General features: G+C 38.4%; 1 protein-coding gene across 4 annotated transcripts in view; it reads right to left on the bottom strand.

Moving 5' to 3' along the window:
- Positions 1-20143, bottom strand: part of PLEKHH1 (pleckstrin homology, MyTH4 and FERM domain containing H1) — a 68599-nt gene that overhangs the window by 42954 nt on the left and 5502 nt on the right. For all 4 annotated transcript variants that reach the window (XR_012486520.1, XM_074290446.1, XM_074290447.1 and 1 more), the window contains exons 2-4: positions 16764-16927; positions 3585-3647; positions 2896-3045 (exon numbers count right to left, since the gene is read on the bottom strand). Coding sequence is in view for 3 of the 4 variants with exons in the window: in XM_074290445.1 (XP_074146546.1) it covers positions 2896-3045; positions 3585-3647; positions 16764-16927 (377 nt within the window). In the remaining variant the exon portion in view is untranslated. The remainder of the gene's footprint in view (positions 1-2895; positions 3046-3584; positions 3648-16763; positions 16928-20143) is intronic.

Raw genomic sequence — 20143 nt, 5'->3', positions numbered from 1 at the left:
TCTCAGATATAATAGGTTACCTTTGCCTCTTCATGAGATTTAGTATCACCACTTTACACTTTTTTATGATATAATTTCCTTTCCACCTTTAGTTTCTAAGACAAATTGTACATATGTTCTTTACATATTTTTATAACAGAAGTATAGTTCTCAAGATTTCTTTTTACCTTTTTAGAAATCTCTTGAGTTCTGTATTTGAAAATCAAACATTTTATGTAGGTCTGGTTTTTTCATCAAAAATAGATGGAATTCATTTATTTTGTTAAATGTCCATCTTCTTCCCTGGAAAACAATGCTCATTTTTGCTGGGTAAGTTATTCTTGGCTGCATACCAAGTTCCTTAGCCTTTTGGAATATCATGTTCCAGGCCCTTCGTTCTTTTAATGTGGACGCTGCTAGATCCTGGGTTATCCTCAAACAAAAGATTTTAAATTTGATCCTTTGGTAACTGGGAATCACTGGAGTTTACTGTGTAGAAGGCTGATAAGGTCAGATCTGGTTTTTTTTTCTTTTAGGATTAACTAATGTATCCAGGGACACATAATTTGTGTTTGAGACCAGATATGAAATAAGATCCTCTTGAGTCTAAGGCCAATGTTCTGTCCACAGTGACACTTACCTGCCCTAGACCTACTCTTTGGAAAGATCACTTTGGTAACTGGGTGCAGGATGAACCAGAGTCAGTCACACAGAGCATGTGTGAGGTCATGAGACCCTGCACCAGGATGGCGACAGTGTCAGAGGAAATAAGGGGATATATATGAAAGATAACTTTCAATTCCCAAAGACTTGCTATAGAAAGTGTTATCCACATCTAGAGAGAGAATTATGAAGATTGAATGTAGTTTCAAAGCATAGTATTTTCACAGTTTGTTGTTTGCTTGTTTTTTTCCTTGTGTTTTTCCCCTTTTGATCTGACTTTTTTTTTTCTTTTGCTCAGCATGATGAATATAGAAATATATTTAGAAGAATTGCACATATTTAACCTATGTTGGATTGCTTGCTATCTTGGAGAGGAAGAAAGGGAAAGGAGAGGGAGAAAAACATGGAATATAAGGTTTTGTGAAGGTGAATGTTGAAAACTATTTTTGCATTTATTTAGAAAAATAATATACCATAACAAAGAAAGATACCATGAAGGAAAAATCAATTAGAATTGGCGATTGACTGGTTATGAGAGGTGAGGCAAAGTCAGGAATGGAAGGCAATGAGTCTGGGACGCCTGGGAGGATGGTGGGACTCTCAACAGTAATGGGAAAGTTAGGAAGAAGGGAAGATATGGAGAGAAAGATAATGAGTTCATTGGAATTGTTGAGGTTAGGGTGTATACAAGACATTTGGCTTGAGATGTCCAATAGGTGGTCAGAGATACAAGACAGGAGAGAAGTTAAGGGTAAACAAAGGAATCTATGAGAAGCATCTTCATAGCAATGATAGTTGACTCCATGGGAGCTGATGTTTTCACCAAGTGAAATACTTTAGAGAGAAAAAAGTCTTGGGCCACACCCGGATGAAGGTCCAGCAAAAGAGACTAAAAAATGAATTGTTAATGAGATGATTCAGATCAGTTCCAATGGTTTTGTGATCAGAAGAGCCATCTATACCCAGAGAGAGGACTGGGAATTGAGTGTGGTTCACAACATAGCATTCTCACTCTTTTATTGTTATTTGCTTACATTTTTTTTCATCATTTTCTGATTTTATTTTTCTTGTACAGCAAGATAATTGTATAAATATGTATGCACACATTGGATTTAACATATATTTCTACCATGTTTAACATGTATTGGACTACTTGCTATCTAGGGAAGGGGAGTGGGAGAAGAGGGGGAAAAACTAAGACACTATGTTTTGCAAGGGCTAGTGTTGCAGAATTATCCATGCATATGTTTTGAAAAATAAAAAGCTTTAATAAAAAAAAGAAATTGTTAGGTAGAAGGAGAACTAGGAAAGAACAGTGTCATGGAAGCAATAGAGAAGAAAGCTTTGAAAAGAGAATTCATTAAATGTCTTGACTCCAGAGAGTCAAGAAAGAAGAGGATGAAGAAAAATCTCTAAAGATTTGGAACTTAAGATCACTGGTAACTTCAGAGAGCAGTTTCAATGGAACAATGAAGTCAGAAACCAGAAAGTAGAGTTAAGAAAATGAGAGAAAGGAAGTGGAGGCAGTGAGTGCAGACAGCCTTCTTAGATGGATCCAATGAGGGCTTTTGAGAGAGGAGGAGACATGGGCATGTTTATAATCAGCAAGGAAGGAATTATGGGGAGAGATGGAAGATTAGTGAGGGAGTAAAGGAGATAGAGGGACAATCTTCAGGAGAAGATGGGATGGAAGGGGGTCATTTGTATAATAGAAGGTTGCCTCAGCAAGGAGAAGGAAGGGTTAGATGGCTTGCCCAGAATCACACAGCTAATGCAGAATTCAAATTCAAGCACTGAGTCCAGATCCATTACTCTAGCTGACGTCCTCAGGTGTAGGGTGCCATGATGCTGATACAAACAGGTGTGGTTCAAAGTCCTGGGCAATCACCTTAGACTCTCCTTGATTCCCGCCACATTATTAAGAGGCTTGGCCCTGGGGGAACCTCTCCTCAAAGGTTCTTAACCTTTTTGTGTGGGAGACTACTTAAGCAATCTGGATCCTTCTCAGAATGATTTAAGCTGTATAAATAAATGCATAGGATTACAAAGGAAGTCAATCATTTTGAAATATAGTTATCATTTTTAAAAAACTCACAAATTTATGGAACCCAGGTTAACTTTTGGTGACTTACCTTGCTTCCATTCATCAAGGCTCCCTGATAATCTTGCCTAGGAAACCAGCTGGGTTTCTTCCTCTCATGGCAACATTTTGTGCACAATTCTAGACTAAAGGTCCTCTGCAAGTCCTTTTACCTGCTTCTCCACCTGTGCCTGCAGCTGGCTGATTATCTCCTCTTTGCTTCGAATGGTCTCCAGCAGCTCCTGGTACTTGTGGTGAAATTTGCCTTCAGGCTCGATGCTCTTCACATTGACCAGTTTGATCTTCTCCTCCATTGTACACACCTAAAAAAAGGTGAGATAAAGAACATGGGAGACAAGATGAGGGAGGGACAAGTAGAGTGGAATGGGATCTCAACTTAACAGGTACAGAGCTCCCCATCTGGGGACCTAGGGGTAGCTTCTGCTTAAGGTAATCAACTGATTAATTACTATCTATCTAGGCGCTGAAGAAATCTGGTTAAACAGATATGCCCCTTGAAGGAGGTTACAAATGAAATATACATTATTTTAACTAGCCATTTGGGTGGGCGGGGGTACTATGGGGAATGATGTGCCAGTGGCTATAGTTTGTGGGGAGACATCCTCTCTGCTCTCCCTTTCTTCCACCAGCCCCACAAAACCCTGCCCACAGAAGGTATTCTCCAAGCATATATTTCTTTTCTCCCGGGCTAGTCACTCTTAGCCATGAGCCTTTGAGGGTCTGAGATTATCCTATGCCTCTAAGGAGATTTCTTACTATTTCACATCTACCTGAGTGAGTTCCTCAAGCAGCACCAGGGAAGGGCAGAGATCAAAGCCCTCCATTGCTTCCCAGCCCTTACCTGTGTTTCTGCATTTTCTGCTCTGTGCTCTGCTTCCAAGAGTCTTTGCTCCAGTTCCTGCATCTGTATAACCAAAAGGAAAAGGAAGGGGGCGGGTGATTCAAGGAACCTCTCAAATGTAGGAAATGGCCCTATGGGATGAGCTGTCATGGTGCAATGGAACACTGGGTTTGGAATAAAAAATAAAAAAACACCAAGTTTTGAACCCTGATTCCCTTATTTATTAACTCTGTGAGTTTGAGTAAGTTGTCTAACTTTCTCTGATGTTGATATTAGCTATCCCACAAGACTGTCTCAAGGAAGGTGTTAAATAAACCCTAAATCTTTATTTTATTCCTACCTAATTTTGGGAAATACTAAAGGCAAAAAGAAAGGGGGAAAGCAGAGGATAAGATGGATATAGTATCATGGAAACAATAAACATGAATTTGGAAAAATTTTGGGAGACATTGAAGGAGAGAAAGGCCTGGTGTGCTATGTGTGGTCCATGGAGTCATAAAGAGTCAAAGAGTCAGACATGACAGACTGAACAAATATAACAAAAAAATCTTTATATAATTGAGCTATTTTTATTTTTCCATTAAGGTCTTTATCCTGTGAATAGTAATAATAGTAATAACTCAGTCATATCTGACTCTTCATCATTTGCAGGCCATATTACCCATGGGTTTTCTTCCTTCCTTCCTTCCTTCCTTCCTTCCTTCCTTCCAGCAATTGGGGTTAAGTGACTTGCCCAGGGTCACACAGCTAGGAAGTGTTAAATGTCTGAGTTCAAATTTGAACTCGGGTCCTCCTGAATTCAAGGCTGGTGCTTTATCCACTGCACCTCCTAGTGCTCTATCCACTGTTAAATGACTTGCTTAAGGTCACATAGCTACTAAGTGATTTGAACCCAAATCTTCCTGACTCCGAGCTCAGCACTATATCCACTGAATTATCTAGCTGCCTTTCCCCTCCTTCCAAAAAGTTGAAATAATACTAATACTAACACTTACCCAGCACTTACTATGTACTAGGCCCTATGCTAAGTGCTTTACAATTATTATTTCATTTTTATTCTCACAACTATGGGAGGAAGATGCTGTTACTATTTCTGTTTTACAGATGAGGAAATTTGAGGCAAACTGAAGTTAAGTAAATTGCCTGAGTTAGGATTTGAACTCTTCCTGACTTAGCTGGAAATGACCTTGAATTCTCAAAAGCCAAGTGCAAACTCTTTCAAGATGTACTGAGTTGAAAAGGCTTTAGATGCAAACTTCCACAACAGACAATTCTGCCTTCATCTGAGGCAGGGATTCTCAAACTACAGCCCTCGGGTCAGATGCAGCCCACTGAGGACGTTTATGTGGCCTGCCGGGTTATGGCAAATGGGCTGAGGGGCGGAGACAGACTATATCCGGCCCTCCTGCAGTCTGAGGACAGTGAACTGGCCCCTATTTAAAAAGTTTGAGGACCACTGACTGAAGTCTAGTTGAGCTAAATACAGAAAGGCATATCCCCAAAGGTTTGGCCACCAGGTGATGAATATTCTTGGTTATGGTAGGGACATAGTGTGGAAGGAAGGACTGCACTCTTCATCATTTGATGCAAGAAGGGAAGAACCCACCCTGATAAAAATCCTTCAAGCTGTTCTTGTTCATTTTTTGTTTTCAAAGGAGAACAATGGTTATCGTGGCTGATGGCTTGACTTTCTGTGAATTGGTTTTAAGTGAGGTAGAACTGTGCAAAGTTGTCACTTTCTCTTTCAGTATCATTGGAGTTGAATGGAAGGACAAAAGTCAAGGTCAATGGAGATGATGGGCATCCTGGATGTCTGACCAAGCTCCAAGTGCTCCACAGCATCTATTTCAGCTGCTTTCATGACCTTGGGAACAAATTGTTCTCATCTGCCCATTCTACCCAAGAAGTCTCTCCCCCCCCCCTAGGGTTAAGTGACTTGCCCAGCTAGGAAGTGTTAAGTGTCTAAGACAGATTTGTACTCGGGTCCTCCTGAATTCAAGGCTAGTGCTCTACCCACTGCGCCACCTAGCCGCCCCTACCCCAGAAGTCTTCACAGGCTTGGGGCAGTCACCCCTAACCCACTGAGGCTGGAGCCCTCTCAGTTACCCTCAGCCTGGCTCATCTCATCTGCCAAGTCAGTTTTGCAGGGAATGGCTGCTGTGCATGCTACAGTCTTAGAGCCATAAGTGAGAATATTGGATTTGTAAATAAGTTTTAAAGACTGAAGCATTTGTCCATTGGGCAATGCTGTGCTGTCTGGTTCAGTGCTCATGTCTCATTTCCTCAATCTTAGCTCCATCATCTTTGGAGATCTAACTTTTTCTATGGTGACTCAGCCAAGTGTGTTCTTCCCCCTACCCTGGGCCCCCGGCTTGAATCAGTGAGCTGTTTAGCCATTTTGCAGTTCCTAGTTCCTCTACCTTCTGACACCTTTCAATATAAATCTCATTTTCTTTGTGAGAATAGTGACAAAGCAGGAAAGTTTATGCTGATATCCTGGAATTGGACAAGTATTAAGATTCCTCTCTTCCTGAACAGTTCCTCTTTTACTATGATATAATGAGAAATTTAATATTTCCCTTTTAGAGAAAAGCTACAGATAGGGTAAGAACCCTCAACAACCACTGGGAAGGAAATACCCTGAGTTTTTTTTAATTAATTTTATAATTTTAACATTTTTTGACATTACATATGCATGGGTAATTTTTTACAACATTATGTGCGCCTTCTGTTCTGAATTTTCCCTCCTTCCCTCCACCCCCTAGATGGCAGGCATTCCCATACATATTAAATATGTTATAGTATATCCTAGATACAATATATGTGTACAGAACCGAATTTCTTGCTGTAAAGGAAGAATTGGATTCGGAAGGTAAAAATAACCTGGGAAGAAAAACAAAAATGCAAACAGTTTACACTCATTTCCCAGTGTTCCTTCTCTGGGTGTAGCTTCTTCCTGAAAATATTGCTCTTGTCTATAACAATTATTTTAAAAATATATTATTTCATTAAATATTTTCCCAATTACATGAAAAAAATTTTTAACATTGACTTTTTAAAAATTTGAATTTTTAAATCTCCATTTTACCACTCCCTCCCATTGAGAAGGCAAGCAATTAAAAAAACCAATTCAACATATCAACTTTGAACATCTATATTTCTCAAAATTCACCAAAATGCCCTCACCCATTCTGGGAGCTGGGGTTATTGTGCCTGTCATTTGAAATAGCCCCATTTCTTTCTTCCTTTCTTCTAATTTTGGTTCTTTTCACAGTGTTACCCCAGTTTTAATAGCTCTTCAAAAAGAGAAAGGATGTAGAATCTTGACACTTAAAGAATGTCCATCTAAGTATTGTCTGAAAAGAGTTAAAATGCCATGGCTGGTGTGAGCAGAGAACTGTTTTTTTTTTAAACTATATGAGACCAAGTTAGCTTGTCAACTAGAAAGAATGTGAAGAAACATTTTGAGACAACTCCAAGTTTAATTCATTCTGCAGAGAAGACATTTGAAAGAAAAAATAATTCTGACAGTCAAGTACTAGTGTTTGTTAGGAGTCAGATTGTGTAGCTTACAGTTAGAAAGGGGTGACATTTTCTCACAGCTGATACGTTGTTGAAATAGTTAAATAAGTCTCTGAATTATTTGTTACACTGTTAATAGTGTTGATGTCTGTTTAATGCTATACAACTAGAATTTGATACTGAAAGAAGAATGAAGGTTTATGGGAAAAGAGGTTATCTTTGGTTTTTATTAACTATGGTCAACCTTCAGAGTTAATTAGTGAGAAATTTCTGTTAATTTATGAAGAAATATTTTTAATTTTAATTTATGAAGAAATATTTTAAATTTTAATTTATGAAGAAATATTTTTAAAACTCTTTGCCTTAGAACCTATTTTGAAAATTAATAAGAAAATAAGTCAATATCAAGTAGAGAGGGATGAAGGTTGTCAACATAGCACAGCACAGTCATCCCACAAAAGTTACAAAAGAATCTCAGGACTGTAGAGCTGGAGATGTAGGGATAAGAAAACCAGAAAGATAAAATGACTCCTCCAAGGTAAGGACCAGAACTGAGCTCTTTTGGTTTCAAATCCACCATTATTTCTACTCTGTCCTGTTGGATATTTCTCCTTTTTTTAAGCCTAATAAACTGAGTTTATTCTGGGACTAATTCAGAAATTAGGATAAGCTCAAAGTATCTTTCTAGACTGAAGCATATCCTTGAATCTATTGTGGAATAGAATACCATCAGAATCAAAAATGACATAGGACTGAGATCCTCAATCCATTCCTGGTTCAAGTCCACACTGAAAAGACTGGGTCACATTTTAAAGTGGCCTTTGGAGAGATCTAGGGTTTTCTGGTTTTAGATTTCTGACCCAGGGTTCTTTTCATCACATCACATAGCTTCTTATGTATTAAAAACTGTTGGATTTCTCAATCACAGCATCAATAAAATTCCTTTTCAGGCTCACTTCACTTGCTTCACATGATATTCTTAAAAGATATGCAGAATGAGAGTTGGCTAAGAAGCTTGCAGTCATCTGCTATTTGCACCGGTATTAGAAACATGGTCACTTACTATAGCCAACTAGTGTCCCATTTGCTATGATGGGACAAAAACAAGATAGAGATGGAATAGCTGGGTGGCACAGTGTATGGAGTGCTGCACCTAAGACCCGAGAACTCATTTTTCTGAGTTCAAATCCAGCTTCAGACACAGTGTGACCCTGGGCATGTCACTTAATCCTGTTTCCTCAGTTTCCTCATCTATAACTGGAAAAGGAGATGGCAAGTTACTCTAGTATCTTTACCAAGTAAACCCCACATGGAGTCACAACGATTGAAAAGGATATGATTGAAAAATAATTGAACAACAGCAGACACAAGTGAGTTTCTAAACCAGACTCTTTATAACCATTTTATACCCTTAAAGCAATGCATGGTCAACTATGTGTTCCGTTCCATCTCTCTTCATAGCTCAGCCAATACGTATTTTCTCAGGGTTTTGAGGCTTAGACAACAGTTTTCTTGTCCTCTTGACAAGAGAATTTAGCCACTTATGTGGCTGAGGATGGAACACACAGTACTGACTCCCACCACCTCCTGTCTGCCGCTCCTTTTTTTCTCTGGCATCTGGTAAAGTTGTTATCCTCTTCTGTTGAGATCTTGACCTTCAGGCGGTTGCTATGCAACTATCAGGAGATAACATTACAAGCTGATATTATGACTATGAGCATTTTTAAGATTAATAATATAAAAAATAATCAGGAGAGACCTTGAAGTTTCTGCAAATTTCCCACAAGCTCCTGAGTTGAAGTAGCATTGGGATATTCACTTGGAAGGGAATCTGCCCATCCCTAAAATCCCTATACTTTAGTGTACCTCCAAGAACACTAGATAGCTACCTATGAGCAAGGATGGTGGAATGAATGATTCCTTCTATTGTAAAGGGAGAGAAACCAAGACACAGAGAAGGACCAAAAGCCGAGGGGCACAGCTTAGTATTTTCTTTCCATTTAGATCCAGTGAAAAATTAGACATCAAGAGGAGGCCAACAGGTGGAATATGTTCTTGGTATTTTGGTCTAACTAAGTTGAGACAAAGTTAGCACTATTTAGCATCATAGGATTTTAGGCTTGTAGGGATTTTTGAAATAAAAATGAGTTTAACCTCCTCATTTTACAGATATGGAAACAGACCTAGAAAAACAAATGGACTTGACTAAGATCATTCAGCAAGCTAGTGGTAGACCAGGACTAAAATATCAGGCTTTCTGATAACCATATAATTTTTTTCTACCATATCACATTTTTTCCTATGTAATCTTAAAGCTTCAAAAGAAATTTTATTACTTTTTATATCAAGTAATTTAATAATCAAGTAATTTATTACTTTTTACATCAAGCATAACGAAGCCCTTAAGGAACAGATGCAGGCCATCCCTGATCTGGTCTTTCTTACCCCTACATAAGGGTTCCTGGGGAAAGTGTTCTTGGTTGTCCTTTTAGCCTAGACTGCTGTGGGTTAGGGGGATACTGGCCAAAGTGCAATTACATTAAGGACAGCAGAGAAGGATGTGCTTTCATCTGCTGGGAACCTCACTTATGAATCAATAAGCAAGCTCCCAGCCCAACAGCTGGTTATGCTGACGTGAAGTGCAGCAACCTGGCACTTATATCCCAAGGCTTAATTCCAAAAAGAAAGCCTCAGCACTGTATCAAATGACACTGCAAAGTAATAGCCAATCATAGGAGGGCCATGAAAGCCCTTCTAAAAAGGTCAGAATGGTGAGGGGATTGAGGGGATCAGAACAAGTAGTAGTGGGAACTGAGTGAACCTCACGGCCTTCATCTTGTAACTCAATTCTGAATCTAGTTCAGATCCCTTTCTATTCAATTATGGATCTAGTCTAATTTCTGTCCAGTGGAAAAAAACTTTATTCAACTTTAGTCATTGTGAAAGGACTTTGTTGCATTATTTGAACTTAATCCTGTATGGCCCTCCTATGACTGGCTATTACTTTGCAGTAATAACATATGGAATTTTACAGGTACAGATACTAATCTATATGTACAAAAATGGCAGCAACAACCCAGCAGTAAAAACCCTTGTTTCTCCATAACTTTTTACTAATTCGGCCATATTCTTTTGCCTTATCTCCCTTGTGGTCCAGAGCATACCTTCGTAGGATAGTTGGCTGGAGTTAGAGATATAAGCTGGTGTTATGTGACAAAGCAAAACTGAATGGCTTGATTGTTCAATCTTGGTCTCTTTAGTTATCATCAACCAAGACAAACTGGCTATTGACGATAAGTGATTAGTTTTGTTTTTTTTTTAAAGCTAAAAATCTAGCTTTAGACACTTAATACCTGCTAGCTGTATGACTCTTGGCAAGAAATTTAACCCCAATTGCCTTACTAAAAAAGTTTCGAAGAATCAATATTGTGAAAGGAGTTGGCACATGGCCATTAAAGAAGGACTTAATTTAAAATGGCTCAGATATAAAATGTCCTAATTGAGAAGATTTGTGTTCTGTTCAGTTGTTTTTAATTTTTTATTACTCATTCCCAAATTTGTCTTAAAACTATGTATGTAAATTCTAGCAGGGTGACAAATTTTAGAGCTAGACAGGGTCTTAGTAATCATCTAGTTCAACTCCCTCATTAGGAGATTCTTGAGAGAAATGAGACATGGCCACATGGTATAAGTAGCAGATTTGGAATTCACTGCAGCTCCAGTGTTCTCTTTACCTTATATAGCACTGTTTTCTCTTCTAGAAATATGAACTAGACTCTAGAATCACAGAGTTTCAAGGCTGGAAATTCTCAGAGTCCATCCAGTCTAATCAATGCTCCCTAAAGAATCCCATCTACAACATGGCAACCAACAAGTGTCATTCAATTGTCAATGTGGAAAAAAATAATATTGCTGAGGGAGTTTATCACTGGATTTGGAATAAGGAGATCTAAGTACAAAATCTTTCTCTGTCTCTTGGCCAACTATGAGACTTTGGGAAAGTTATTTACCACTTTTTAAGCCTTTTTAAGCTGCTCCTTTGTGAAATTTGTATAACCTGCCTCATTGAGTTACTGTAACTGTATCACAGTAACTCAATGAGGCAGGTTTGTAAATAGCAAACTGTCATATAAATGTAAGCTTTAGTTATACTATATATAATATTCCATATTCATATGTATATATGTACATATATGATGATATATAGGTTGTAGAAAGCAAATAATGCAAACCTTGGTTTCCATTTAGAAAAACAGAGAGGGTATCTGAATGGCCTAAATTCTCATAGCAGGTGAAAATTGAGACAAATACAGAATTCAGGACTTTCAATAGATAATTGCCCGACCCCTCAGATACACAGACAAGATGTACTAGTGGCAAAGCTTATATTAGGCCCTTCAGAAAGAGCCAGAAAAATTGTCGCTTTTGCTGAAAAGAACCATGAATCCAAATCAATGACATTTATTACCATTTTCCTCAGTTTCCTTGTTTGTAAAATGAGCTGGGGAAATGGCAAATTACTATCGTATCTTTGCCAAGGAAACTCCAAATGTGATCACCAAGACATGACTGAACAACAGCAACTATGGACATATTTTTTGAGATCCTGGAGGGAGGAGGGGTAGTCCTATCTGCCAGTATAGCTTGGTTTACAGAAGGAAAGGACTAGGGGTAACAAGAAACAATGGAATATAATTGAGAGAGTACTGTATTTGGAGGGGGAAGACTTGGATAAAATATATAATATCTCTGAGGATTCAATTTCCTAAATTGTAAAGTGGGTTGGTGGTGGACTAAATGGTCTCTAATGTCCCTTCTGGCGCTATGGAGATATTATCACTAATTTAGGTGGCAGCAGAAAGGGAATCTACAGCTACAGAGACTGAAGATCTTGGGAAGTTGAATAGTTCTCCTTATACAGATCCACTTAACAAAAAAAATGCAACAATAGCAAGAATAACAACAATAAGTCAGGTTTTCCACTACAGGATCCCCTTCACTATCTCTCATATTGATGCTCTTAATCCTTAATATCTCAACATTATTAAAACACACAAGTTGCCATTGGAAGAGGATATGTGATAGCCATCTTTTTTTTTTTACAATAATTATATCAACATAACATATATCACTGCCTTTATTTTACTATAGATTTAGAACTTGAAAACACTTGGAACATCATGCCGTCCAACCATCACATTTTACAAATGAGGAACTTGAGATCCAGAGAGGTGAACCCAAGATTGGAACCCAGGACCCCACCCCCAAATCCACTACCACTTTTACAATTGTACCCTTGTGCCTCTGTAAACAGGGCTTTGGGAACTGGAGCGGAGCTATCTGTTTCTAACTTGGCCAGTTCCTTCAAAGTTTTTAGAGGTTCCTGAGAGGTATCAGATCACAGCTTGAGATGGTTTCATGGGAACCAATAAGAATTCTTTTTTAAACTCCAGCAGGTTTGTCAGCCAGAAAAGCCATGGGGTGAATGATAGGGCCTTCTGTTACCATAGTAACACAATCCTTCCTCTTGTTTCCCCTTTCCCCTCAGCATCTAGAGAATAAGAATGCTGGGGGTGGGGATTGAAGGTTTAGGTGGAGCCTCTTTTAGAAATGGTCAAAAAGGAATTGTTGAGAAGAAGAGTAAAAGTTTCAAAACAGATTTATATTGATAATGATTGATCAGTCTTGAAAGGAAAAGCAGAGGCTAATCCCTAAGGCTCAGAAAGAGGTCTGAGTGTTTTCAAAGATCAATAGGGAACCTTACATTAACTCTCTAGACAATCTTTTTTAATTAGGTATTAGTTTGGGCTAGGGTGGGTCTGAAACATTAAGTCTGAGGAACTGGTCGAATGACACAATATGAAACAGGACTGTAAAAAAAAAAAAATCTTTGGTGGACCCAGGTGACTTTAATTTAGGTCCTAATCTAAGGTTGGACACTATTTCCCTCTCATGAGCTGCCTTCCTCTTTCATCCTTTTTTTTTTTTTTCCAAAAAAATTTACAGGATATCTCACCTAGGGCAGCCATTTGTTTGTGTGACCCATAAAATATTGGGCTAGGATTTTTAAGTTTGGAGATATCTGTAGTTCTGGCTTCATTTAGAGCAGGGGCTCATTTATAATTATAATTTAAAATAAAATGTAGAGTTGTTGGGGGTTTTTTTTCATCTCCATTCACAGACCCCTTGAAACTTATTTCAATCTCAGTTTAAGAACTTCTGATGCAGAACATAACAGCCAATGTCTGATCTAATAAATACAAAGATATTTGCTGTTTCATAGAGAAAATTAGAAGTTAGTTAACTTCCCCTTTTTCCACAAAGATTTTGTTTGTTCTTTTATTCCTACTGTGATTTGTAAGTGAAAAGTAATTTTAATTCTGAAGATTTATATGCTCCCTTCGGTGAGCTTGAACAAAGCATTCATTTGTAATCCTATGTATTTGATTTTATACATTTAAAAACATTTCTGAGAAGGGGTTCACAGGCTTCATTGGACTACTAGAGGGTCTATTGGATTAGAAGATATTTAATTCCCTCTTTCTTTATTTTTTTCTCTAACGGCCTCTCCCTTCCCTATTAACTGACCTACTTTATTATTAGAACCTAATTATTAGATTTCTACTTTAGAAGCAGCCTTGACCTTCAGCAGAAAGGATGATAGGATCAAAGATTTAGAGCTGAGGGGACCTCATTGATTATGTCTGCTGCATAAGCCTGTGTTTGGAGGTCCTCAACTAGTTAAATCTTAACCACCAATAACCAATAAAAATCAGGAGGGAAAGCAGGAGCAAGTCTGTATCTTCAAGAGACCAGCGAAGCAAATGGTTGTTTAGCCCCTTCTATGTGCCTAACATTGTAATAATCAGTCTGGGGAATTTATGCAGCAGACATGCTCTTTATATACTTATATTCTAATTGGCTTCTCATTACCTACAAACTCCTGGTTGGGACTCAAGGCCTTCTACAATTTTCCTCCTCCATGCCTTTCCAGCATTATTATATTAATCTCCTTCACATATTTATTCCACTTGTAACCCTCAATTTCAAAAGCTTTTCTTATAGAGGCTATAATTACCGTTACTATAGCTTAATACCTTTGGAATTTTAGGACTTCTCAGTTGGGCTAGCTGGAAGTTTTTTAGAAACTGAGAAAGGAGATTGAGTGAGATTTTAAAAGGGAAACTATAGAGAAGCCACAGCAAATAAAAATTTCATTCTTGAGTGAACTATTTTAATTTATTTTTATGAAGAAGTATAAAGATAATTTAAAAATGAATGAATGTGAAGAGCTGATTTGAGAGATGATCTTAGAGAAGTGAAGAGGCTGTTTTCCTATCAAGATTGGAGAAAAGCTAGAGAAGGTAATGAGAAAGAAGATGGAACTTTCTGGATAGAAGGGAATCTTTCAGGAGATACTTTGTGGAGAGGAATATCTTGCATGAACTGAACTGGGTTTCCAGAAGAAGTTATAATGATGACTATTGGTGACCCTGGCTGTGACCTATCTCATGGCTAAAATATTGTTGGGATAGAAATGAGATTAGATCTGTGGTTTTACTGGCATAGGGAACTCTCAGGTAAGAAAATGATATAGCTCAGCAACCTTTCTTCTTAAGATTAAAATATTTTTAGTAATTAGTTTTGTCTTTGTTTTGTTATTGATTACATTGTTAATAAATTATATACCCATTAATATTAAGTTAGTCCTAAAAGATTGGGAGTTTTGAAAAACTAAAAAATGTGAGCAAATGTTTATGGGAAAAGTGATTTCTTCAGTTTATAAATAAAACGATGTTATTATACAAATCATTTATTTTAATCATCTATAAACAAGTAATTATAAATAAATACTAAACTGGGGTGATGACTGCAAACTAATTAATGAAGAAATTTTAAACATACTCCCTGGAATATCCCAAACCTCAGATTGTTAGGCTTAAATATGGGAATGAGGCAGTGATCATCTAGAAATGTCACAGACCCCAGCTACACTGGAAGATCTCCATTTCATGACTTTCCTTACTTAATCACCTCTTCCTGGAATGGGCACTAGATAGTACCAATTTTAGATTAGATCTTCTTCTCTTAACTCAAAGCCCACCTTAGATATCAATTTCCCCACAAAGCCTTTCCTGACTCTGCCCCGTGAGAGGAATCATTCCTTTCTCAAATTTGTCCAATTGTCAAATTTGCTTGAATCCTTTATTTATCTTTATCTCACTCTCTTTTATCCCCAACCCCTGGAAGGTTTTGATTTATTTTATTTTATTTTTTGCTTGTATGTATGTGGATGGAGGGTTCAGACCTGAAAAATATGTCTACTTATCACTTTTTAAACAGTAGCTAGCATTAATACAGTGCTATAAGTTTGCAAAACTTTTGCATATGGGAAGGGAATGAAATAGCACCTATTATGTGCCAGACATTGGGCTAAGTGCTTTTCCTCCCTCCAAACAAATATTATCTCATTTGATCTCATGTGATCTGATAATAACCTTTGACGTAGGTACTGTTATTATCCCCATTTTATAGTTGAGGAAACTGGGGCAGTCAGAAATTAAGTGACTTGCCCAGGGTCACAGAGCTTGTAATGTCTGAGAACAAGTCGTCTTAATTCCAGGCCCAGGACTCGATGTACTGTGTCACCAGCTGCTTCTACCATGTATGATCTCTTGGGAGTATAGAGCAGACATTTGGAGGCAGGTACCTAGAATGACAGAAAATGGGTCTGAAGACTGTCTCCCCACTCCTTTCCATTCCATACTAGAGGGAAAGCCACTCCTCCCCACACTGAGGTAGTGGGTTCCCCTTCACTGGGTACCTTTAACCACAGTCTGAAATTCTTTACTATGAGTTGGAATTGATCCCTGCTGAGATAGATCCCTTCTGACTCAGATTCTTGAGAAGTCTGTGCCTACAACAAGGAGACAGTCAAGAGAAGGAGAACTAGAGATGAAATGCACAAATACATTAAGGCCAGTTAAGGAAGCAGGACGGATAATGCAGAGAATTGCCCTGATGTTTCATACTTTTTATTCATAATCCTTGTTTGTTTGGCTCTCCATAGTCAGAAAAAAGTCTTATGAAATTTCTCTTTTCTAGGTGGGAACAGAAAGTACAGATAGACTATACTGAATATACCTGGAGATGCTGTCTGTGGAAGGGACACAATTTGGAGGATTCTAAGAGGCCAAATGAGGGGAAGACACTAGATATTTAGAAAATAATCATAGACATTATTACAAGGACAATCAAAAACACAGAATAATTACCAACTCCTATACTTGATTTTCTATCTTAATGAAACTTATATGTATGTACATATGCATATATATAAATGTATATATGTATTGAGGCAGCTATATGTATTGAAGATGTAAGAAAGTCATAAATAGGCTTTCCAATTGACTTAGAAGTCCAAAGAATACCTGATTTTATTATGTTTGTTACTATAAAAAGAGCATTTGATTCCATAAAGCAAAATTATACCTCAAAAAATAAATTCCTCTCTTCCTCAACTTTCCCTCTCCAATCCCCTTCCAGTCTGTCCCCTTCATAGTGGGGAACTAGATTCATTTTTCTCTCAGCTACAGGGATCCCCTAGTAAACAATCTGTTGCTCTGATTGGTCAAGTAGTGGCCCTCCGTGACTCACCTTGTCAGCCAGTAGCTTCCGAATCTTGCTGGCCTGAAGACGGAACTGAAAGAGCTGGGTCTCCAAGGTAAGGCAGCGTTTCTGCCAGTTCACACACGTGCCATTCTCTACCTCAGTCTCCGACATGATGAATGATACACAATGGGAGGAGGTCTCAAGGAACCCTGGAAACAGGACACAAAGAAGAAAGTAAGAATGGGAAATCTGGGAGAGACCTAGACAAAGGAAAGGTAAGGAAAGGACTGAAGAAAAGGCTATCAGGCTTATAAATTATTCTCAGCCCCAGGTCCCATTATAATAGCTCACTCACGACCCAAGAAATCACAACTCAGTCAACAAGCATTTAGTAAGCACCTATTGTGTGCTAAGTACTGGGGATAAAATGAAAAAAAGTCCTGGTCCCTACTCTCAAGAAGCTAACTCTAAAGGGGAAGACAACATGCAAATAACTATAAGGCAGTGCATATGAAAAGTAATCTCAAAAGGAATGAACTGGAGTTAAGGGGGAAGAATGAAAGGGGGAATAAGATGAAAGCCTCCTTCAGAAAAATTAAAACAGCTAAAGACTTGAATAATTCCAGAATTCTGATCAACACAGTGATTAATGAAGGATGCTTTTCAATAGAAAAGTAGTAGGCTATAGCTACTGAGTGAGGTATATATTTTGAGGTATAGTCAATGTTTTGATTTGTTTTACTTTAATTGTATTAATTTGGTACAAGAGAGGGTTTAATTATGGGAGGTGGGATAGAAAGCCACTGGGAAGGAACTGTGGTATTTTAAAAATGAGTAAAACTTGGGAAAAAAAGAATTAAAAGTTAAATATGACTAAATTTTAGCCAAATGATAAGATTTCAGAGGGAAAGTCAGATGATAGAAAGATGTGGCCTCTTTCCTCTGTGAAGGATTCTTATTTATTCCCATGGGCTGTCAGTTGTCATCATCCTAGTTCCAAAAACAGATTCTGCTCTTCTTGACTAGGCAAGGAAACAGGCCAAAGAGGTGCGAGATATTCTTATGCATAGTCTGCCGAGAGTAGCACTGTTAACAAATCCATGAGCTCCAAGTCTGTTAAAAGCTCATATTTCTATAATGTTTTAAGATTCATAAAGCACTTTTTCTTATTTCTGGAATATATTCAAATTTCTCTTGGCCATAAACAAGTTATATCAATAACAACAATAATAATGATAGATTTATATATATATATGCTAATTTATGTGATACAGCAACCTTGGGAGATAGGTATTTTTTGTTATTGTTGAGGCAATTGCCCAGGATCACATAGATAGGAAGTGTTAAGTGTCTGAGTTCAAATCTCAGGTCCTCCTGACTTTAGGGCTGGTGCTCTAGGCTGGTGACCACCTAGCTGCCCTAAGATAGGTATGAATCATCCCTATATTACTGTTGAGGAAATTTGAAGGTAAATGATTTGCTTGTGGTCACGACAGAATTTGAACTCACATCTTCTTGACTCCAAGTCTTGGGGGGGTTCATCCATCTCAGAAAAGACTGGGTTGAGGAGAGAAAATGGGGAAGAGGATCAGGGTACATGAGAGGAGCCTTAAGAAGTAAAGAAGGATGCAAGGGGGTTGGAGGATAAATGAGCACTGGAGGTTCTATCCATCACCTGGACTTAAGGATCTCTCTTCCTTTCATCAATAGCCACTTGGCTTCGAGAAAGCTAGCTCTCATTTGTCCTGTTGCTCAGGTGATGACGTGATGGGTCAGTGAATTTCTAATAACAAATTTGGAACCAAGAAGTTACCTAGATCCATCTGGTGATAGATGGAGCCTATGACTTGAAATTTAGGGATCCTTCCACTGCATTAAACTGACCCCAAGAATAAATGGCTTAGGTTTGTTGGGTTTTGTTTTGTTTTTCCTTTGGGACTTATAGTATAAAGAACTGGTGTTGAAATTCCTTTTACTAATGCAGATCAGTATCAGTTTTGTGACTTTTTTTCTCAGAGTTGTCTGGGAACTGAATCTTTTGGCCCAGTGTCTTACAAAATCTTTTTTTTCTGATTTTCCTTCCTTGAGAGTTGCCTGGGACATCAAAGCTCAGCATCTCATAGATTCCTATGTGTCAGAGGAGATTTGAACCCAGTCTTCCCAACTAGGGAAAGGGGGTGGGAGTGGGCAGCTATCAGTCATCCTAGGCAGTCTTTCACAATTGTTATTATAATTATTAAACTTCTCACATCTGCCAACTGATCCTTTAGGCTCAAGACTCCCAGAGAATACTAGAGGAATGATCACAGCCTAGTAAAGCCACTTGCATCACTCTCAAACAATCTCAACATTGTGACTTCATAGCAATCTCTACCTTGAAGAACTGGGACTGACTAGGACCAACTGAGATGGGCAGGATGACAAGAGACACAAACAAAACATCACTTTCTCTGAACTGGAATCAGAGCTGAGGAGACAAAAAAGAATCTCTCAGGAAATCTAGTCTAGCTATAAAACTTCATTGATTTTTTTCTTCCCCTTTGGTTCACTTAGTTTTCCTTGCATACAGACATAGTAATAGAATCTCAAAGGTCATTTATTTCAAAACTCCAAACTTTTTTTTGAAGCCCAAAGAGTTGTAGTGACTTACCTGAAATTACACAGCTAGTGAGTGTGAGGAAAAGGACATAGATTTCTGAATTCTTGACTTTTAACTCAGGGTTGTTATTTTCCCAACTGTAGCACACAGTGCTAAAAATGACCTCTAAAAGTAGCAGCCCCAAAGAAGAGTCATTTTTTTTGAGGGAGAGAGAGAAGGGGGGAGATAAAGCTGGAAAAAGAGAGAGAGGGAGACAGAGAGATGGGGGAGGGAGAGAGAGAGGGGGGGAGATAAAGCTGGAAAAAGAGAGAGAGGGAGACAGAGAGATGGGGGAGGGAGAGAGAGAGAGAAAGTGAGAGAGAGAGAAGGAGGGAGAGAGAGACACACAATGAGACAGAGGAGAGGGGAAAGAGAAAAAGAGAGACATAAAGAGGAGGGGGAAGAGACAAAGAGAGACAGGGACAGAGACAGAAAGAGACAGAGACAGAGAAACAGAGACAGAGAAAGAGATAGAGAGATGGAGACAGAGAGAAGGGGAGGGAGAAAGAGAAAGAATGGGAGAGAGGGAAGGAGGGAGGAAGAAAAGGGGAGGGAAGGAGGGAAGGAGAGGGGGGAGGACAGAAGAGAGAGCCTAAGTGAGTGTTTGGCCAGCATGAATCCCTGTATCACTTGTCAGTTTTACTTTCTAAATTTCAAGAGATTAATGAAGACACAAAACCATCAAAATATTTGGTATCTCTTGGAACCAAATTCCCTAGCATTCTTTTTCTGATTAAGCAAGCTGGCTGGACATACACCCAGACATCATGGGGTGCTTCTCTCCACC

The sequence above is a fragment of the Sminthopsis crassicaudata genome, chromosome 2 (genome assembly GCF_048593235.1).
Source record: "Sminthopsis crassicaudata isolate SCR6 chromosome 2, ASM4859323v1, whole genome shotgun sequence".
Taxonomy (NCBI): Eukaryota; Metazoa; Chordata; class Mammalia; order Dasyuromorphia; family Dasyuridae; genus Sminthopsis; species Sminthopsis crassicaudata.
This window is presented reverse-complemented; position numbering and strand designations above follow the sequence as displayed.